Raw genomic sequence first — 20298 nt, 5'->3', positions numbered from 1 at the left:
GAACCTCGGTGAGCTGAAGGACGTCTGCTTCCAGGGTTTGGATCTTCTTTTCGCTGTCTTTAGACTGTGCGATAACTTCCTCCCGAGACAACTTGGTCTCGTCTAACTCACGCAGAATTTCTTTCATTTGACCCTGTGGCGAAAACAAATTTCTTTGAGGCACATGATGTAATTTCTACTGCTAGGGGCGTACAAAACAAAACAAAACAAAACTTATGAAGTAGTGTGGGATCACAGGAGCTGCTGTCTTCATGGTTAAACAGCCACCATTGCAGGTGAAAATCTATCAGAGATGACTCAGAGGAGGTAATGTTTTTTTTTATGTAATGTTTTTTAAAGTTCATGCTATATTTATTCACTGACTTCCTTCCCCTCTGACCTAACATATCTTGTTTCCCTGGAAGTTTTAGTAACTAGAATGATGTAAGTACACAACTCAACATTTAGACATTTTAGTGGGGTGATGTTTCATTTATGTGAGGGAATAGTCCTGTTTTACCTGCAGCCTTCGCAGCTGCTTCACGGCCTCCTCTTTTCCACGGCTGGAATTCTCCACCTGGGCCTCGGCTTCCTGCAGTTCTGCTTCCAGCTGCTTCTTGGACGACACGGCCTGAGACCTCTGACTCCTCTCCTCCTCCAGCTGAATCTCCAACTCCCTCACCTGGCAAAGAAAGGAAAACATAGGACAAATTGTGAGTGGTTTGGAGAAAGACAGAACAGAAAGAACACCATCTGAGGTTTCCTCTCTCTACCTGTTTGCTTAGTGCCCTCCTCTTCTCCTCTCCCTTCTCCTCATTTGTGCTGATCTCCCTCTCAAACTGAGCCTTGAGTGCCTGCAGGGTGACCTCCAGCCTCAGCCTCGAGTTCTCCGCCTCCGCCAGCTCCTCCTCCAGGTCCTGGGTCTGAACCCGCAGGTTCTCGGCTTCTGTTTCCAAGCTCCTGCGAGTCCGCTCCAGCTCGTGGACCTAACACAAGAGCAGATACGAGCTGCTGATTCACTGACAGCCCAGAGCGAGAAATAGCAAAGGAGCCTCGAGAGCAAGATTCTTACATTCTTGCCGACATCATCCTGCTGGTTTACAAGCTGTTCCATTTCCAGACGGAGCTGCTTGTTGGCCCTCTCCAGCTCTTCCCTCAGGTCCTGGGTCTCCTACGCACAGAAACACAGAAGAAGATGATTCACCAGAGTGGCAGACACATCACAAATGTTCTTGCATTGTCTGCTCTCAGTTAGTCAGTCCACCTGCAGGGCTCGGGAAAGTGCCAGACATCTTGTCTCCTTCTCTCTGCTGTCTGCTTCTGCTTTGTCCCTTTCCTCTGCCAGCCGAGCGCTCACCGCCTTCTCCTCTGCCAGACACTGAGGGGGTGAAGGAGACAAAAGTTAGAATCAAAGATGTTTTTAGGAAATTTACTCTGACTCAGACTGATGAGTTTCGAACCTGGTCGAACTTCTTCTGCCTCTTCTCTAGGGCCGTGCAGTTCTGTCTCTCTCTCTGTAGGGCGAGGGTCATGTCCTCTATCTCCTCCCTCAGTCGCTCCCGCTGCCTCTCCACTCGCTCCTTCTCCTCCTCCTTCTGTCGCTCCCTCTGGATGGTGCTGTCCAGCTCTCTCTGGAGTTTCCTGCGCACCTCCTCTCCAGCCTCCACCGCAGTGTTCACCTCCTCCGATTGCTTACGGAGCTCTGCCAGCTGCACAGGTGGAGCAGGGAGGGGTTTATAAATGTATGTATGTGTGTTTTGCGATGTATTTGATAGGTAATTTTTGTCACCTTTTACTGCTCTGAACCATTTTCTGTAATAAGATACTATAAATGAACTGATTCATATCTATGTCAATGAGATGAAGTAGCAGTTTCAGAGTCAAACAAAGCCTGCATGAGTTTCTCATTTACCTGCTGGGTTTGAGTCTGGATCTGCCGGGTCAGCTCTTTGGCTCTCTCCTCCTCCTCCTCCTGTCTTTCCATCAGTCCGTTCTTCTCCTCCTCCAGCGCTCGCACCCTCGAGGCTAGAGCCATCTTTTGGCGTGTTTCATCCTGCAGCGATTCCTGAGAGAAGAAGGGACAGGAGTGGCAAATTATTGGCATCTATAGGGTGCAGTGCTTAAAGTATCTGTGGCAGTAACCCAAAAGCAAAATCCCACCATCAAATCTGACCCCACCCTGGCACGTGTTTCACTTTGTTACCTTTGCATCATTCAGCTGACTCTCCAGGCTGCTGACCTCTTTCGATAGCCGAAGGGATTTGGTGTCAGCAGAGGACAAATTGGCTGACATAGTCTCAATCTCACTCTGAAAAAAGACAGGAAGAGATCATCAAGGTTAATCTACCAGACCAAATACAAGAGGATCTTTTCACTGCAGAGCTGGAATTTCTAATTTTCTGAAGTACAAAACATACAAAGCAACACTTCTTTGAAAGGACAATTCAACAATTAATCATGTGAAATGAGGGTTTATATCAGATTTGCACCTGCAGCTTGTGCACTCGGTCTTCCCTCTCCTCCCTCTCTCTGTCAGCCTGAGCCAGTCGGGCGTTGAGCTCCTGCAGCTGACTCTCGGCCCTCTTGCGGCCTCTTTCGCTCTCTGTGCGTCCAGATTGGAGGCTCTTGAGCTCGGAGGACAAATTCTGCCTCTCTTCCTCCAGCATTGCCTTGGCTTTCTCTAGCGACTGACGAGCCTAAAAAAAGAACACCGATGATGAAGTGTGAAAAGCCATTCTGTATGTTTACACATGGATATCTTTTGAAAGTGACCTTCTCTTACTCTCTTGCTGTTGTCCAGCTGTTCCTGGAGGTTGTCTATGGCTGTGCTGTGTTTGACTCTGAGCTCTGACAGCTGGACCTCGTGGCGGCGAGTCTCCTCTTCAACACATCGCTGAAGGTCATTTAATTCCGCCTCCCGACGAGACCTGCATAGATGGATGGAAAATGGTGTCAAAAAAGCATTAAAAATATTTAATGATAGCACAATTCCTCTGGCTTGTCTCATACATACAAATCCGATGATAAATTATGTTTGCGTTATTTACCTTAGCTCCTGCTGAGCAGCTGTGGTGTCCAGAGTGTCCTCCAGCTCAGTTCTCAAAGCCTCCAGCTCCTCGCCCAGGTCTCTCCTCTGTTTCTCCGCCCTTTCCCTCATCCCTCGTTCATTCTCCACTTCCTCCTTCAGCTCAGACACCTGGGACATGGCCTCCCTCAGTGCCCTCTGAGCTTCTGCACGACGCGCTCCCTCTTCCTCCAACCTGACAGAAGAAAAGAAAGACAGATAAATAAAGGGAAAGGTGTAATATGAATATAGTGTGGGTGTATTTGTGTCACTGTCTCGTTCCTCACCGGCCTTGCAAGGTGGTGATCTCCTTCTCCTTCTGAGCCAGACTGCCCCTCAGTTCGGCTGACAGCATGCCCAGGTCTGACAGCTGCTCTTGGGCCTCCACCGACTCACTCTCCATCCTCCTCCTCCACTTCTCCTGCTCTAAGCGGCCTTGCTCCTCACGCTTCAGGCGCTCTGCACAAAATCAAACAAGATCACAAATAAATTAAAATACTGAGACAAATTTGGGAAACAGGGATACTACCAGTCAACTACTGATTAATTATTATTTCCACAGGCATCTAGGAACCAGCCAGTACAGCTAAAATGATTATATTCACTGGCAGTAAATGTAATAATTGATTGATAATTGAAGTCTTTTGCAAAGGAAAAATGCCGGCTTTTCAAATGTGAAAATGTGCTATTTTTCCCAGTTTTCTACAATAGTAAACTGGTAATGTCAACTTGGCCCTCAGGGAATAATGGGAATTATTCTTTTCTGACAGTGAAACAATCACCAATCAATTGATCATTTAAGAACATATATTAGATAATGAAAATAATTGTTGAGTACAACCTTGTAGGAAAAAATATTAACTCATCTGTGTGTTAATTATTTGACACAGAAAAATCAAGAAATGTGATATTAATGATTGGCTGGGAGGTTGTTTTGTTATTATATGCAGGGGATTAAAATGTTAGATTTCATTAGCCATGGCTAACATTATGCTGATTTTTATTTTGCTGAGATATTGAGATCTTATTTTTCACAATCTGGACTCATTTTCAGCAGAGAGGAAGAGCTAGAGGAATAGGGACTTATATGTCTTTAAAATACAAAACATGGCTCAGGTAGTCAAAGCTTACTTCTACAGTCTGTATACCAATAAAACGTGACTGCATCCAAATCAAAAGGACTAATCAGCATATAAAAATGCTGTTACACTTGTTGGTTTCCTGCGGAAGAGGGATATTTACCCTCGAGGTCAGCAATGACAGCTTCCTGTTTGTTCTTGAGTTTGTTCAGACTTTTGGTTTTCTCCTCTTCCTCAGTGAGCTGGTCGGTGACTTCACTCAGACGTTCCTCACACTGTTTCTTTTCCTGCTCCAGAAAAATAAAAAACACAGCATGTGTGAGTTGTAGTTAAAATAAAAGAATTTATCCAATGTTCACAAATGATGACAAGTGTTCAGTTATGCCCACCTTGCTGAATCTGTCTCTCTGCTCTACTGCGTTTAACAGGTCTGTTTCCAGACTTTTCACTCTAGTCTCAAGGGTGACCTTCTCCAGCAGGAGGCGCTGTCGGGCACTTTCCTCCTCCTCTAACTGCTCCTCCAGGTCCTGACAAGAGGGGAAGATTTAATAACATGCAAGGAAGTGAAAGATGGCCTTAATTTAACTTTAGTTTTCATGTAACTTTAAAATCTTTCTACTGTTTATTTACCTGTATATTCTGCTGCATCTTCTTCTTCTCATTGGTCAGCTGCACACCTCTCTCCTCCTCTTCCTCCAACCGAGTCTCCAGCTCGCCCAGCACCTCCTCCAGCTCCTGTTTCCGGCTGGCCAGCCTGGCCCTCATCTCCTCTGCCTCCGCAAACAGCTCTGCCTCTGCCTGCAGCTGGTCAGCCAGCACTGCCTTCTCCTCCACCAGCTAAAACATGACAAAGGGAGGAGGAGGAGGAGGAGGAGGAGGAGGAGGAGTGATGAAGAGGCACTGATTCATAGCAGAGGGGTGGACAGGCAGAGGAACGAGGTGGAGGTTTATTTACCTGAGCATGTTTCCTTTCAAGCTCTCCGTAGTCCTGCTCCGCTCGGGTGAGACTTTCCTTAGCCTTCTGGAGCTGAGATTCCCTCACCTGGATCTCCTCGTCTTGTCGGGTCACCTGCAGCAGGGGCTTCACCTGGTTGACACAGAACAAAAGGACACACCCCAAGCGTTAATTTCCTGCATCAGGCTAATTTGATTTATCTTTCCATGGTCAAGGATCTAAAGTCATTGTATAGATATTGAAACATATTGTTTCTGTTGCCAAGTTATAATCCAGTTGCCTTTGCGTTGGATACAAATTTTGTGACACATCTTCCTTCCTCCATCTCACTTTCTAATTTTTACTATGACAGCTTTTTGCTTTAGACGCCCAACTAGGAGGAAAACAAAATCAAAGCAGAAAAGAATAAATTGAAATAGGGCCATGAAAGTGATCACAGTACCTTGGTGAACAGCCGCCACCACTGCCAGTTCCTGAGTTTGAGGTAAGCAGCACAGTTCCTCTGCATCACCCTCAGAGCGCTCAGCTGCTGCTGCTTCTTCATAAAGGCTCTGAGACAGAATCAGTATAAACAATATTAGCTCTTCTTTACCCACAATAAATTTCTTTATTTCCTCTTTTTACTTGTCCTGTTTTTCCTTTTTTCCTAATGATTCCTTTGACTTGGCCTGACTCTTCTGAGCTGTGCTCCACTAACATTTACAAACCCAGAGTAACTGGAATAATAAGATATTGTGTTGTTAAGCACAAAAGTGAATGACAAAGCCCTAATATTTTCAATACATTATATAAATCACACTGAGTTGCCTGTACATGAAATATGCAACACAAACAAAGTCTTGTTATTACATATTAATACAACTCTGGATCAATTAACATCATACTTCTTAAATTAATAATCTAATTATTTAGCCTCTATTGTAAAAATAGAACATTATTATTCATGTTGCTTCCAGGCCTCTACAGATGCCTGTCAATGCTGTTGCAATTCCTGAGTCACTGATAGGGGCTGACACATGATTAAATATTGATGCTCCTTTAAGAGTGAAATACAAAACAGCCTTGTAAATTGCAGAAAGTGAACGCTCCTCACAGAGAAAATTCAGCAGTGCTGCATGCTTGTCTTCTATGCTCAGTTTAGCTGCAGTTAGTGAACAAGTGATACTTGATGGCAGCTGACTTTGGAGTTTAATCAAGTCAATAAATGTATAAAGCAATGTAATGTATTTGCCTCTTTGCTAAAGCTCTTACTTGCGTGCGAGGTAGCCTCTGGAGACGCTTTGGAAGCGTATGATGGTATCAGTAATCTTCAGGTCTCTTTCTTCTTCCAGGTGAGCCAGGACTCCGGCTCTGAAGAAGACTTTACTCTGACCCACCCTGAACAGGTTGTGGTCCAGTTCCAAAGCTCTGATCTGGACAAGGGAGCAACGATTAAAGATGTCCACCATGCATGTGCATGTTGCAGCTAATGAAAAAATGACTCACCATGAGTTCTGATGCCTGTTTGCCATCCATGAAGGCACGAGGGATCGCATTAGGAGTCAGGATCTCATACCTGGGAGATAAATGGGATTCTGTAAGTGTGTGTTTGTGAGACAAGACTGAGGGGGTGTTAGCAGGTTAGCAGAGGGTCATCAGCAGGTGACAAAGAAAGTGCTTGATGAAGCATTTAGTGTGTGAGAGTGTGTGTGTGTGTGTGTGTGTGTGTGAGAAAGAGAGAAAGCCAGATGGTCATGAAAGGTAGTTGATTGGAGACTGTTGAGACAGACAGTGAGAGACAGACAGTTTAGACACACACCTCTGCCTGAACTCCTGGAATGGTATGCGGTTAGGGAAGCCTTGTCTGCAGATACGGATCCCCTCCAGAACTCCATTACACCTCAGCTGGTCCAAAACCAGGTGGGGGGACAGCTTACCAGCCTGATAGAGACAGGAAACAAGACAAAGGAAAAATAGTAATACATAATTTTAGTAAAAAATCTGTAATTATTTAGGACATTTACTCCCATTTCCATCCATTTTATTTTCTGTGCTAATGTTTCCACCCTGACCCATTCCTTGTGTCTTACCCTCTTCTCATGGTTGGGGATGATGCAGCGCAGGAAGTTGGGGTTGGTGTTCCTCAGCGTGGCCATCAGCTTGGTGAGAGACTCCTTGTAGAGCTGACCGACAGTCCTGAACATTCCCTTCTTCGTCTTCAGACCAGCTGCTCCGAAGTTGACCGGGCCGCTGTTCTCTCCCGTCGACACCTGGTCCAGACCCACGATCCTGTCCACTGGACGGAAAACAGAATGGGGTTTCAGATTCAGCATCAAGTATCAATTCAGGGGGGTGAGTAGTGTTTGCCGGACTTGACTAATTGTCATGGCAATATGATTTCACATCTGTTATCAAGTCTCTGGACAGATGATATCAGATGGTGGACAATGGATTTGTAGCTCATTAGAGATGCAGTCATATGGCTATTTGCTCGGTCCAGTGAGATGCACCTACACAGTTTCAGCACAGTGCAGGTGTGTAACAGGTTTTCCAGCTTAACTTGGAACATGTCAGAACTGGCAGGCTGACGACTGTTTGTGCATCAGTTGTTAAAAAAATAACACCATGATAAGTGATTCCTTCCTGATTTGATAGGTGTATTGAGTAATACATTTGCAGAAAGAAGCAATGATATTGCCCAATATATTACACAAATAACTGATGTTGCTATTCAAATGTTAGTACTGTGAGCCGATATGTTGCATCTCTAGAGCTCATTCAGGATCACATTTCTGCCTGCACACAGTTGGATTACATGAATCCGCTCTAGCTGTTTGTGGCAGCACAACTCTAATGCGATCCTGAATGTGTTTTTGTGATTAGTTGAGAGCATGCTGCTACCTTGACACCAACTGTCAAATTTCTAAGTAAATGACTTATTCACAAATCGAAAAAGCCACATCAAACGAACACAGCACTGACACTAATAGCAGAAAACTGGTGAAAGTGCGAAGAGAGAATGAGTGAGCTAACAGCACTGTGACACTACAGCACAAACATCAACTAAATAACACTAAACGGCACACGGCAAACAAAAACTGGGCAGACAGAAACAGAGGAGCGATGTCAGCGAAGGTGGGAGTGAGGAATGTGAGTGTGACACCCAGAGGAGGAGAGAAACCTACTGTCGGAGCCATTAGCCTGCAGTGTGGCATAGGAGTCAAAGAAGTAGACACGAGGAAGAGTTTGGATATCTGATGCAGGAAGATGAAAAGATGAGAGGGTAGGAAAGTACCAAATTATTGGAGGGGAGGAAAAAAAACAGAAGGAAAAAGGAAGAGGGACAAGCAAACAGAGGAGAGAACAAGAAGGAAGAAGAATAGGAAAGTAAGAGACAGCAGATAGATGGAGTAGTTGCATGGCAGAGAAAGAAAATAGAAATTCAAGTTAGTACATTTTGCAACAGAAGGCCTAATTTTCTTAATTTGACAAGCTTGAAAAAACGCAGGCTGTGAAAACTGATATCAAACAACATTTTTCCCATCCTGAACACATATGAAGCGCATGAATTAAAGGGTTTACTGGACATTCAGCAGTGAATGCACAGGAGAGTAAATCAGTCTCACCTTCCTTCCACAGCTCTGACACAAAATGATCAGACGACTGGTGCAGAAGAGAGGCCACGTTGTCGTTCAGAGGATCCATGTTCTTCACCAGCCAATCATTTGCCTTGTAGTCCACCTGGGAGACAAGACGGAGGGCAGGCGACATTTCTGATTCAGTCTTCTTTGCGTGGGAAAGATGACAGACGTGGAGGATGACAAAACAAACAGGGAAACAAAAATAACGCAATACCTTGCCAGCATAGTGAATGATGGAGAAGTCAGCTTCCCCGCGTGGCTGCTTTGAACGGAAGAATTTTGGATGGCTGCCTTGCTCGCCGGACAGCTTCTCTACAAATGAGCGATCTGTTGCCCGGGGGAACCAGCACTCTTCATCCAGCAGGGCCAGAACACCAGGCGGGTGGGTCTAACAGAGATGAAAAACACAGAAACATTTTGTTGTGGACTTCATAATACAAGTGGAATCAAAGCGGAGCCAGTGGTCCTATTCATTTTCTTTGATTCACTTCCTCTGCGGCCGTGGTGGTTGAGTGAACAGGTTCTGATGGCCACAGGTGGAACCCGTGAGCACCATCACGCAATTTTTCTATCACCAAACAATCTAGACTGTCAGCTTCTATATCATCATTACTTAAGAGGTAATGATGTGTGTTCCCTTTGTAAAAACAGGGTTATTGAGTGTGTGTACCGGTTTGTCTATGAGGTCAATGCAGGGCTGCAAGTCTAGGCCGAAGTCAATGAAGTTCCACTCGATTCCCTCCCGCTGGTACTCCTCCTGCTCCAAGATGAACATGGTGTGGTTGAAGAGCTGCTGTAGCTTCTCGTTGGTGTAGTTGATGCACAGCTGCTCGAAGGAGTTCAGCTGCAGGAGAGATCAAAGATTCATTAAAGCATTAAATTTATGTGATGTTACCTGTGTAACATGGACACTATAACATGCTTGTATCTTTGTGAGGAAATTAGCTGATAGCAACTCACTCCACTACATCCCATAATGCTTGCCTGAACCTAAAACTAACTGGTGTTACCTGTGCTCAAAGAATGACTTTTATCACTTTATCACAAACATTTTAGAAAGAAATCTGGGTTAGGGTGAATGTCCAGCATCATCCCACAGTAAATTACCTGGAAGATCTCGAATCCAGCAATATCAAGGATCCCTATGAAAGAAGCTCCCTGTCTCTGTCTGCGGTCCAGAGCTCTGTTGATCCTATGGACCAGCCATCTGAACAGACGCTCATACGTGGCCTTCGCCAAGGCCTCCACAGCAAAGTCAGCCTAGGGGAAGAAATATAAACTTTCACATGTACTCTGTATGGACAAATCTGTTTAAATATCTGTGTGACTAAAATCGTACCTGTTCTTTTGTCTGGGCCTTCTGCACATACTCTCGACCCACTTTGATCCTGGGAGTGAGGATGGCCCGAGTGAACTCCAGCACGTTGATGCCCAGCAGATGGCACAGTTTCTGAGCAGCTGTGTTGTCAGGCATCGAGGCCTGGTCCTGGTTCTTCTCCTTCATGAAGGAAATATTCCCAAACTGGAGCACAGCAGAGATCACCTTCAGCATGGCTGAGTAGAGGGAAGACAGGGCGAGGAAAGGTGATTTATAGCCAGGATCAAACACGGAAAAAGAGAACTACTTTCCCTCTTTTCTATCATCCCCTCTCTTACACAGCGACTCCTCTGGGGTGAAGCCCATTATAGCCATGGAGTCCATGGTCTGGGTGAAGTTCTCTGAATCGCTCTGACCAGGGACAGGGATGGAGCCGCCGGTGAGGAAGCGGTACTGATCAGCTGTTCCCAAGAGTAGGTCAGCTAAGGACAAATTTTAACAGAGAAAAAAACATGATTTTTTACGGGACACTGATTGCATTTATGTAGCATGGCAGTATTTCATTATCATACTTCGGTTGACCTTTGGCTCACCTTTTGTCTCCTCCGAAGTTCCACACATCAGCTGGTAAAAGATGTGGAATGTCCTCTCATCTTTGGCCTGACGGGTGGCCCGGGACTTTTCAAGGAGGTCTGGATTTATATGGTCATGGACATACACAACTGAAACTAGTTATATCATTTTTCAGTCCTGCTTTACTTCTGGTTATTTAGTCTTTAAAATCAGCATGATGCATCATTTTGATAGCGAGTACTTCAGAAACTTGAATTCATCAGAAATAAGCAAAGGGTCACAATATGTATTTTGTGATTGATGCATCTTACTTATAGAGCAAGAATGTATCAATCTTGAAAACAGACATATAAAAGGATACAGGTCTCAATGTTGGCACCAACGATGTACCCCGCCACATCGAAATTAATGCGGATGAATTTACCCTAAAGAAAAAGTAGTTTAATGTTTCAGGTAATCCTCAGGAAGCAATAATCATTATCTGTTTGTGTAAACATCCACAGTATGTTCTGCTCTTACAAATCTTGAAGAGTTGTCGTTCTTGACAGTCTTTGCGTTGCCAAAGGCCTCCAGTATGGGGTTGGCCTGCAGCAGCTGCCTCTCCAGCTCGCCCTGAGACACACAGGAGACATCAGATCAGCTTCACAGAGAAAACAAAGAGGCCAGACTCAACAAAAGACTTCCGTAGGGCCTGTCTACTAAAATGCACCAGTAATCCACTGATCGGTTATGTAAAACAAGAAAAATGCGTGACTCATCCCTGAATAGCAGTGACACTAAATGGTGCATTTTAGGGCCCAGAATAGCATCCACACCACACACCATTCCCAGAAACAAATGGTTCTCAACCTCACTACGTGTTATGGGCCTTCATTAGCTAAGTTATCAATAATAAAAGCATCAAATATGTTTCATATTTAACTTGTCTCTTTATCAAAAGACAATCTCTAGAAGCCAAATAAGAATCAGTTGAGAACCACTGTTGTAGAAAAACATGGGCAGACGGAAGCTGCAGCTACAGATGCTAACATCAGACACACTCTGCATATTTGCTGATTCCAGCTAGCTTCAATGCATTACTGCAGTTGTCGCATTGCCAGAGCAGCAGCTGTTGATGCAGCAGCAGCCAGTGATGGGGAGTTACTGTAGCTACAGGAGGACGGGGGTCCTTCACAGGGTTTCTGCAGTGTTCGCCAAATCCAATATAAGACCTTTTCGATGAAATTTGAAACTTATATTAGTCAAAGTATGACGGAAAACCAGCAGGGACAAGATGGCAGACAAATTTTTATTAAGCATGTGAGTTATTATTGACATCTCTATTGCATTTTGTCCACACTTTCCAGCCGCATATAACAATAATCCCTAGTAGGGCTTCAATATTTGGAAAATGTATTATATTGCAATTATTTTGACAGGTATCTCAGTATGATCAGAGGGAATGATCATTGTTGATCACAATTATAAAGACTATTGACGACTATCATGAAGATGTGACTGAATAAGCATCATCTCTGTGACATTACTGTTGTTTTCACAAATTTGAAGGTGTACTCTGCAGTTTTGGGGGAGACATTTTAATCAGAATGGAAAGATTTATGCCTATACAAACTAAATAAACAAACTCTCTTTGTTTTCATGACTGTCGATCAAAGTGAATAATCAAACTGACCTTAAAAGACAACACAATTTCATACTGTTTTACTTTGTTTATATTTGGCGGACCCTGCCAACTCTCTAGGTTCAACAGTGTTCTGGGACCTTATTTTCCTCTGAGAACAGTTTGTTTATGCAGTTGATGAGAAAAAAACTATTCCTGAGTTTGTTTTATTACGTCATTAACATAAATATTAAAATTCGGAGGTTGAATTTCTTCTCCAAAACTTCATAGGGCCCCTTTAACCTTTATAAAAAAAGTCTATGCAATTTGGCATATTGCAATTTTGAAAATAATTAGATTGTGCAGCCCCAATTCCTTGTAATATAATTAATCAATTATAAATATACTATATAAATGCAAGTCCACATGACCTGGACCCAGAAAAATGACTGAAAATCGATGGACGAATTTACCCACAAATAATGAATTAATTCAAGGTTTAAAACACTTGCCTGTTATGAATAGATGAGCTTAAGGGCGCCCATGGTCAGCAGTAGTGACAGTTAACACTTATAGATGCGTAACGTCTCGTAATAGCCAACAACTACTTTCAGTGGGCAGGAGAAAATATTCAAGACCCTTGAACAAGACTTTTTTTTAATATCCCCTGAGGCCTTTTGGTGAGATGCATTTTGATGCTTTGTTAAGACCTGCAGATATCCTGTTTCACTGTAAAAACTGTCAAGGAATGCCAGCCAGCCAGCGAACACCAAAGGCAGATATACAAACACACTCACACACACACACACACACACACACACACACACACACACACAGAGCAGTGGCCAACATATTTTACAGCAGACAATGTGTACAGGATACACACTGACAAAATCACATATCTAAGTGTTTACACGTGTTCACGTGTCAAACAAATACTTATGGACTGCTGCAACGACAAACCCACACCCACCCCCACAGATGAATCTGCACTCATTCAACACACACACGCACATATATTGTACAGTTCGTGTGATTAAAACCATCTCTACAGTAGAAATGCCTCTCAGTGCTACAGGTAAATGAAAACCTGTGGTGTTTACGAGTAAACCCCACTGAGAGAAATAGATTAAAACTAAAGAAAGCCAGGAATTATTCAGATAAAAGTCTAAAAGAAAAGCTTCATGCACAGAGGACATATTTCTCGTTTTGAATCAAGAGACTCATATTATCTCTGGTCAATACAAGTTTCAACTCTACAAAATGTGACCCCCACTGAATAAACCCAAAGTTGTCTGAATACTTTCATACTCACATATTGCATACTCTGACGAATTGTGGGGGGGGGATGAAGTTTTAGGAGGGAGAAGAGTGGATGGATGGGTGAACATATGGATGGGGTAAACAAACAAACAAAAAAAGACAAATAAGACAACAATAACAACAACAAACAAAGAAATACAAACAAGCAAAATTAAATATACTGTACAAGCCTTGGCTGTTATGAGGAACCATATCATTACTGACAGTTAAAGGTTAAAGTTACTCAGTCTGTTTGTTAGTCAGCATCATTGCGGAGTTCATTAAGCAGGAAATAGGACAGGACAAAAGCACAGGACAGGACAGCAGGATAAAGTGAACTCACCCTGTTCGCCAGAGAACTGCCTCTTGTTAAGGACCGAGAGCCATCCATCTGAGCATGCAGGAAAGAGAGAGGGCCGATGTAGAGAGAAGAGAATGAGGGGAAACAAGTGCAGGAAGGAAGGAGGGTAAGCAAAAGATGCAGAAAAAGAAGACTGAGTAACAGAAAAATGGGTTAAATTAATTGCACCTGCAGCAAACCCATCTTATAATAAATCAGTAAAGGGGACAGTGATGTAATCAAGGTTGTGTAGTTGTGACTTTATTGCATAAAGCAGCTGCTCAGAACTAATTAAATCACCACTGAAAACACTGCAACTAAAGTAGGTCATTAATGGTTAAAACAGTAGTTCCAACATTTCGGAAAGATGCTGATTCACTTTCTTTCCGACAGATGAGAAGATTTAGATACCACTCTCTTGTCTTGAGTTGGAGACAACAGGCGATTAACTTAGCTTAGCATAAGCACACTGGCAAACACACAGACACAGAGTCTAATTTATACAGTTGTGTTATTTCATGAAGACACCCTGAGGCAGAGACGCTGCTCTGTTGGCCCTTAACTGGTTTTAAATGGTTACTGAACATGATGGGAAGAGTTTAAAAAATGTCAGTCATTCGTTGTTGTATAATATGCGGTTACTGTCAGCATCACAACAAATACTTGTTAAAAGGACGAGTAACTACACCAACATCTGGCTTTTCTCTGCAGTAGTGATTGGCAGTGATGGAAACACAACAATGAATTGCCTATTTGTTGCATATAGTACAAAGAAAACTCTCCCCAGAAAATTCCAAACTGTCACTCTTTTTTTTCTGTTTGTTTATACTCATGAAACAATGTGTCAGTTGGTTAGTTTTAAGGTATAGGTGTTGCTAACCATTTTTTTTTAATTTACTTTGAAAAGAGCCAGGTTTGTTGTTTCCTCCTGCAACCAGCCTTTATGCTAAGCTCAGCTAATCGCCTCCTAATTCCAGATTTGAGCCTACCATACTCCACAGAGAGCAGTGGCATCAGTCTTCTCACTTGACTCTCAGGTAAAAGTTCTCAAAACATCTTGCTACTCCTTAATGTAAATATCAGATACCAGATAAACAACATTCTGCCCAGATTCCTGGTATAATGGTACAAAAAAACAACCTGCAAGTAACTTAAAATGTCAGGGGCACAAGTTACCCATAACAAACAAAGATGAGCTGCACTGACAATAAACGACACAAAGAGGGATGACTTACAGCTATTCAGCATTTAGCACAAACTGTTTGATACACTTCTGCAGCATTGTTACATTTGATGTGTATCTGTATCACTTCTTTATCTTTCCCTTTCAAGAATTGTTCCTAGAAAGCTCTTCATCTCTTTTTTATTGTTCTGCCCGCTCTTCTTTTATTCTTACTTCTGTGGTGTCTCTACTTTGACATACCTGTGTAGCTTCCTTGTTTCTACCCAGAGTGCCACTTTTATGAGAGGAGGCGACGTGAGCCAAATACTGGATGACTTTCTTTGTGTTCTCTGTTTTCCCAGCTCCAGACTCGCCTCTGGAACACACAAAAACACACACACACACAGGAAACAAGGTAAGGAACACACATACATACAATAAATACTATTCTCTTTACAGAACAGTTCATCTTCAACACATATGGTTTCATTTTTCAATGGTATATATAAGCATTTTAAAAGAGCGAACACACAAGAACAAGTGGCCAAAACACACATTCATCACACCAGTAAATATAGAGCCCATGCAGTGCATTTAAAGCCACAGGTCTAAACAGAGAGCAGGTGTGGAGGATACAGGCGGTGTCACTGTTGTTGCTTTTGGAGAAGAACGAAGGAGAATGGAGTAAAAATAGCAGCTGTAAAAGATCTAAAAGAAGCAGATGTCTTCTTGTCCCACATTTTCAAGATGAACCTAAAGTGGGATCCTTGACAATAACAGGAAGAGTCTGGCAGGAAGGCATGATGGCAGCCACTCAATCAAGCAGGTAGGCAGACCAACCATGGGTGCAATTTATTTAGTGGATTGTAAGATTTAAACATTCACTACAAAAAAGTTGGAAAAAAAAGTTAACATTTTAGTTGGGGTCTGTACCAAACAAACATCTTAACTTATGTCTGGAGAATAAGATTTGTGCGCCAGGATGTCTCTGTAGCACTACAGCAGTTTACATATTATTAACTCCATAACAAAAAATGTAGCTTATGTGATGAGGATTTGCACTTGGCCATATTATCCCAGGGCATTTATCAGTGCAATAAAAAAATGAACTATGATTATCAACAAATGATACACATGCAAGACAATTAATCATGGAAATCAATTCAACATGGTTATGAAGGACAAATAGTGTTATTAGGCAGAATTGTAGATGTTTTATTAGTTGCAGAGAGTCGGCACAAGAGAGTGCTTACTTTTAACCCTTACTTTAACGTTGCCACGTTCTTAAAAAGGTGCAATATGTAAAAATTGGCCACCCTGAATTCATAGTTCCAACAACCATATCACCAGAGTGACTGCTAACTGTTGCTAACAGTATTTTCTTTATACATCATTGACTGTTGCTACTGTTAGCTTGTTAGCTCAGTTAGCCATGCAGCTAGCCAAACTAGCCAGACTAGAGCTTGTGTTGATACTGCTAGCATAAGAGGTTAGGGCCACTGGGAGAAATAGGTTGTTAGGCCCATGACGAGCTGGGTAGTGTGCTTCAGCAAGAGTAGTAGTAGCAGTCATGAAAAATTGGGGTGCCTCTTGTTCTATGGTGTTTTCTTGTACTGTATCACAGTTTGAGTCTTATGGTGTACAGTCCGTATTCTCTTGTACCTATTGATTATTGAGTTTGTATTTCCTCTTGTGTATTATATGTTGACAATCTAGGGACAGGCATGGCAAATTAGCTAAGGCTATAAATGTTGTTGAGTGAGGCATCATTTCATGCTAATACTTGTCCATATGCAAATAAACATTAAATAAATAAACACATTTATATCTTAAATGTCTACATTTTTTGATGTCACAACAGTGAATATGACAAAAAAGACCCATTTAACTTCATCCACATTTGCCTGAAAGCTGAACATATTATAATTAGATACATGTGTGCGTGGATGCACATATAACAATGCACACAAACAAAGACAAACACAAGGTAGATATAGTACAGGCAGACACACTGCCACAGACATTCTTCACTGTCAAAGAGAAAATCACAAAGCAGTTGCAAACAGACACGCTGGCGTCCAACAAAAGGCTACTCACGTGCAGAGGATTGACTGATCTTCTCTGTCTGTGGGAGAAAGAATGCATAGTGAGAACAAATAAGAATAGGTACATAGTTGATCTGTCATCATCAAATAATGAGATAATTTGCCACACTCTAATATCTGTAAGACACATCACAGTAACATGTTTCTGAATTGTTGGTGCAGTGTTAAACATGTGGTTTAATTCATAGCTGACAAAGACATCAAAGTAATCATCCAACAGCTCCCGGGATGACTTTGAAAGGCTGCACTTGTTGACATATGACTCCTTGAAGTAACACACTGTAAGGTCCTGTATGGGAGACCAACTTGTTGGCTCAAGTTACACCAAGCCTCCACCCCTGACTCACATGCAGTTCTCTGGAAGCCTCCATAGAGACACACACCTCAGCTTTTGATAATACATATCAGATGGACTCACTCCGACTCCTGTCATGTCAATAACCCCCCTCACTAATTAGCACTGTAATGAGTAACAGGTCACTGGCTGAACTGGTCTCTCCAGGCTCCCAAACCACATGACACTGGCAGTTAACGGGTGTACATTGTTTCCAACACCTGTATTTGCCTTTTAAGATTCCCACAGTTGAGGTCTGGAAGAATTCATACTGGTCCTACAGGTTCAATCACTGTTGGAACACACCTACAAGCTGCGGGGTGGCAAATACATAGACACAGAGTCTCAGCTATCCTGTTATCTCATGGAGACACCCTGAGGCAGAGACGTTGCTCAATCGGCCCTTAACTGCTTTTAAATGGTCCCTGAGAATTCTCTCCGTCTTGTCTCATGAGCTCAACATGAAAGGGGGGAGGGACTTAAAAAAATGTCTGTCATGCACTGCTGTCACAAGAATAATGTGGTTACTATCATCACAAAAACAAACACGTCGACTTGTTATGAGGCGTGCCACACCTGTGTTGCAAAAAATTAACTTCTTGCCTTTTTATATTCACTTTCTAGGCTTTTGATAACAGCCACCAGTCAAGAATGTACCACACCTTTAAATAGCGTTCATAGTGTGACTTAGCGAGCAAAGATCACAGACAGGATTCAGTACCACGTTCCAGCCCAGCTGAGCTGATAGCAGGTGTATGGGCTAGTTATACTGTCAAGGTAAGTCAGGGGTGGGAGGTCACAGATAGTGCGTGGAGTACCTTGTAGCATGCTGCGATACGCGGCCTCAGATATGGCGTAAATGTGAGGGGGCATCTCGTGGCGCTTCTTGCCGCGGTACATCTCCACGATGGACTCTGTGTAGATGGGCAGGTTCTTGTAAGGGTTGACCACCACACAGAACAGCCCGGAATATGTCTGGAAAAACACAACATCAGTCAGTGGAGTCTGGAGTCATTTAACAAACAATTATGATAAAAATCAACAGCATCATTTTGTTTTAGTTATGTTTGATCACCGTAGATTTTTTTCAATATCAACACTCTTTGCAGATGCTCAGTCACATTAGTTAAGTGGTTTATGCTAGATTCAAGAAGAGTGTTAATAATTGTGGGTGTCTTGACTTAGTCTAATAAGTAAACAGTATAATGTTATTAAACTATTACTTCAGCAGAAAATACAGCAGTAAACCAAAAGAGCTGTGAAGCGCAGGACATGAGCTACACTGAGCTGTTATTTGATTCATTACATCATACAGGTCAGCTGCATTCTCCCTGATGACTGACTGTGACGCAGGTAAACATGACACCTTATCTGAACACTCAGAGAAATGTCGATTAAACTGATTTCAGTCAAGGAAACAATCAGTCATTCATTTCCGGACTGATGGTCTATCTACGAAGAGAATACGATAAAAAATGGATGCACACCTACATAAAAATCACCATCACGATCTAAAAAATAAGGTTTGTAACCAGAATGCACAAAGAGACTCCTGCACCACAGAGCCCACATCTCTGAATGTGCAGATCTTTATAGGGTTTATGAATGTATCACGTCATTTAGAAAGGAACATTTTCCCTCATTAAGAGGAGTTTCTATCCTCAGATCATCCGGATCCTCAACTCACACATGCACGCGCGCGCGCACACACACACACACACGCACGCACAGACATTCTTGAAATACTACACACACTGTTTCTGCCACTGTCACTCCACTTTGTTTTTATCGCACCAAGTCACTGTAACTGTAAATACTGGTTCTGTAAAAACAGATAAGTCAATTCCGAGCGATAAAAAAAACACTGACACCAGCACCTGTAGGGGCAGCCTCACCAACAAGCCCCCAAATTAATTACCGGTACTTCAAATGGCTAAGCGCATAATTCAAAACATCCGGTTTGCTGCCCAAATATTTCAGACCTACAGAGTAACCTACAAGTCAAAAGGCTTAAGGAGGCGGGCAGCTGTGAAATATGTGCTTTTCTGAAATCTGGTTGTTCTTAATACTTTTGAGTCTTTTGTGAGAAGGGAGAAAAATAAAGAGACTGTCAGCTGGGTGGGAGGGGTCCTTTAAAACCTTAACGCCTTCATGTTGCACTCAAGCCTTGTAGATAATTACAGTACAATACACACCCCTGTGGGGCCCAAGTGATTATGCTGTATATATAGTTTTTAACTAACTTTACATATAGCTAGTTTTCATCTTACACATGTAATTTTATTTCATTTTTCTCAAAAGGCTTACACATCCCCTTCATTTAACTGCATGTCTTGTGTCTATCTCTGTGCATGTAACAAATAAAGCATCCCTGAATGTAAATGCAGCCAGTGACGACACCTTCAGCACACCCAGACATCAGTGCTGTTAAAATTCGCCCCAACTGTAGTGAATGTGTCAAATGTATGTCATATTGTAATACGCCTCTCAAAGCTATTCCAACTACCCTACCCAGCTCTTCTCTGTCCATCTTCCAATCTTTCCACTCAGCTTCATCCTTCATCATATTGACTAGCAGCTCAACTGCATTTAATTGCCTATATATTGTCCTACTTTAATTGTACACATTATGCTTCCTGGGTCACTTACGATTGGCTGACATCACCATGACTTCCACTCCTTTCTATCTTATCTTGCTCATATCTGTTATGCAGGAGAAACTGGAGATGCCTCCCACTGCCACCACGCACACATCAACAACTTTGTAAACTGACTCCGCACCTCTCTTACCACCCTGTATCAGTTACACAGGAGATGCCAGAGGAGCTGACCGCTAACAGCCTGAACATGAACACGTGCGCTGGCGT

General features: G+C 42.7%; 1 protein-coding gene across 5 annotated transcripts in view; it reads right to left on the bottom strand.

Annotated features, from left to right (window-relative positions):
• The window catches only part of myh14 (myosin, heavy chain 14, non-muscle), a 30884-nt gene that overhangs the window by 3581 nt on the left and 7005 nt on the right, over nucleotides 1–20298 (bottom strand). For 2 of the 5 annotated variants that reach the window (XM_037073418.1, XM_037073416.1), the window contains exons 4-39: nucleotides 18250–18406; nucleotides 17090–17117; nucleotides 15254–15368; nucleotides 13834–13881; nucleotides 13504–13515; nucleotides 11108–11200; nucleotides 10950–11013; nucleotides 10609–10707; nucleotides 10354–10497; nucleotides 10037–10251; nucleotides 9805–9957; nucleotides 9368–9541; nucleotides 8912–9085; nucleotides 8683–8797; nucleotides 8242–8310; nucleotides 7147–7352; nucleotides 6876–6997; nucleotides 6563–6632; nucleotides 6329–6489; nucleotides 5520–5628; nucleotides 5078–5209; nucleotides 4753–4959; nucleotides 4512–4649; nucleotides 4286–4409; nucleotides 3331–3502; nucleotides 3027–3239; nucleotides 2762–2906; nucleotides 2469–2675; nucleotides 2183–2287; nucleotides 1892–2044; nucleotides 1440–1688; nucleotides 1244–1357; nucleotides 1052–1150; nucleotides 753–965; nucleotides 500–661; nucleotides 5–133 (exon numbers count right to left, since the gene is read on the bottom strand). In XM_037073418.1, the coding sequence (XP_036929313.1) occupies nucleotides 5–133; nucleotides 500–661; nucleotides 753–965; nucleotides 1052–1150; nucleotides 1244–1357; nucleotides 1440–1688; nucleotides 1892–2044; nucleotides 2183–2287; nucleotides 2469–2675; nucleotides 2762–2906; nucleotides 3027–3239; nucleotides 3331–3502; nucleotides 4286–4409; nucleotides 4512–4649; nucleotides 4753–4959; nucleotides 5078–5209; nucleotides 5520–5628; nucleotides 6329–6489; nucleotides 6563–6632; nucleotides 6876–6997; nucleotides 7147–7352; nucleotides 8242–8310; nucleotides 8683–8797; nucleotides 8912–9085; nucleotides 9368–9541; nucleotides 9805–9957; nucleotides 10037–10251; nucleotides 10354–10497; nucleotides 10609–10707; nucleotides 10950–11013; nucleotides 11108–11200; nucleotides 13504–13515; nucleotides 13834–13881; nucleotides 15254–15368; nucleotides 17090–17117; nucleotides 18250–18406 (4890 nt within the window). The remainder of the gene's footprint in view (nucleotides 1–4; nucleotides 134–499; nucleotides 662–752; nucleotides 966–1051; nucleotides 1151–1243; nucleotides 1358–1439; nucleotides 1689–1891; nucleotides 2045–2182; nucleotides 2288–2468; nucleotides 2676–2761; nucleotides 2907–3026; nucleotides 3240–3330; nucleotides 3503–4285; nucleotides 4410–4511; nucleotides 4650–4752; nucleotides 4960–5077; nucleotides 5210–5519; nucleotides 5629–6328; nucleotides 6490–6562; nucleotides 6633–6875; nucleotides 6998–7146; nucleotides 7353–8241; nucleotides 8311–8682; nucleotides 8798–8911; nucleotides 9086–9367; nucleotides 9542–9804; nucleotides 9958–10036; nucleotides 10252–10353; nucleotides 10498–10608; nucleotides 10708–10949; nucleotides 11014–11107; nucleotides 11201–13503; nucleotides 13516–13833; nucleotides 13882–15253; nucleotides 15369–17089; nucleotides 17118–18249; nucleotides 18407–20298) is intronic. The other 3 variants (XM_037073417.1, XM_037073419.1, XM_037073421.1) reach the window with 3 other exon arrangements.

The sequence above is a fragment of the Acanthopagrus latus genome, chromosome 17 (genome assembly GCF_904848185.1).
Source record: "Acanthopagrus latus isolate v.2019 chromosome 17, fAcaLat1.1, whole genome shotgun sequence".
Taxonomy (NCBI): domain Eukaryota; kingdom Metazoa; phylum Chordata; class Actinopteri; order Spariformes; family Sparidae; genus Acanthopagrus; species Acanthopagrus latus.
Note: the sequence above shows the minus strand (reverse complement) of the source record. Positions and strands in the feature narration are given on the sequence as shown.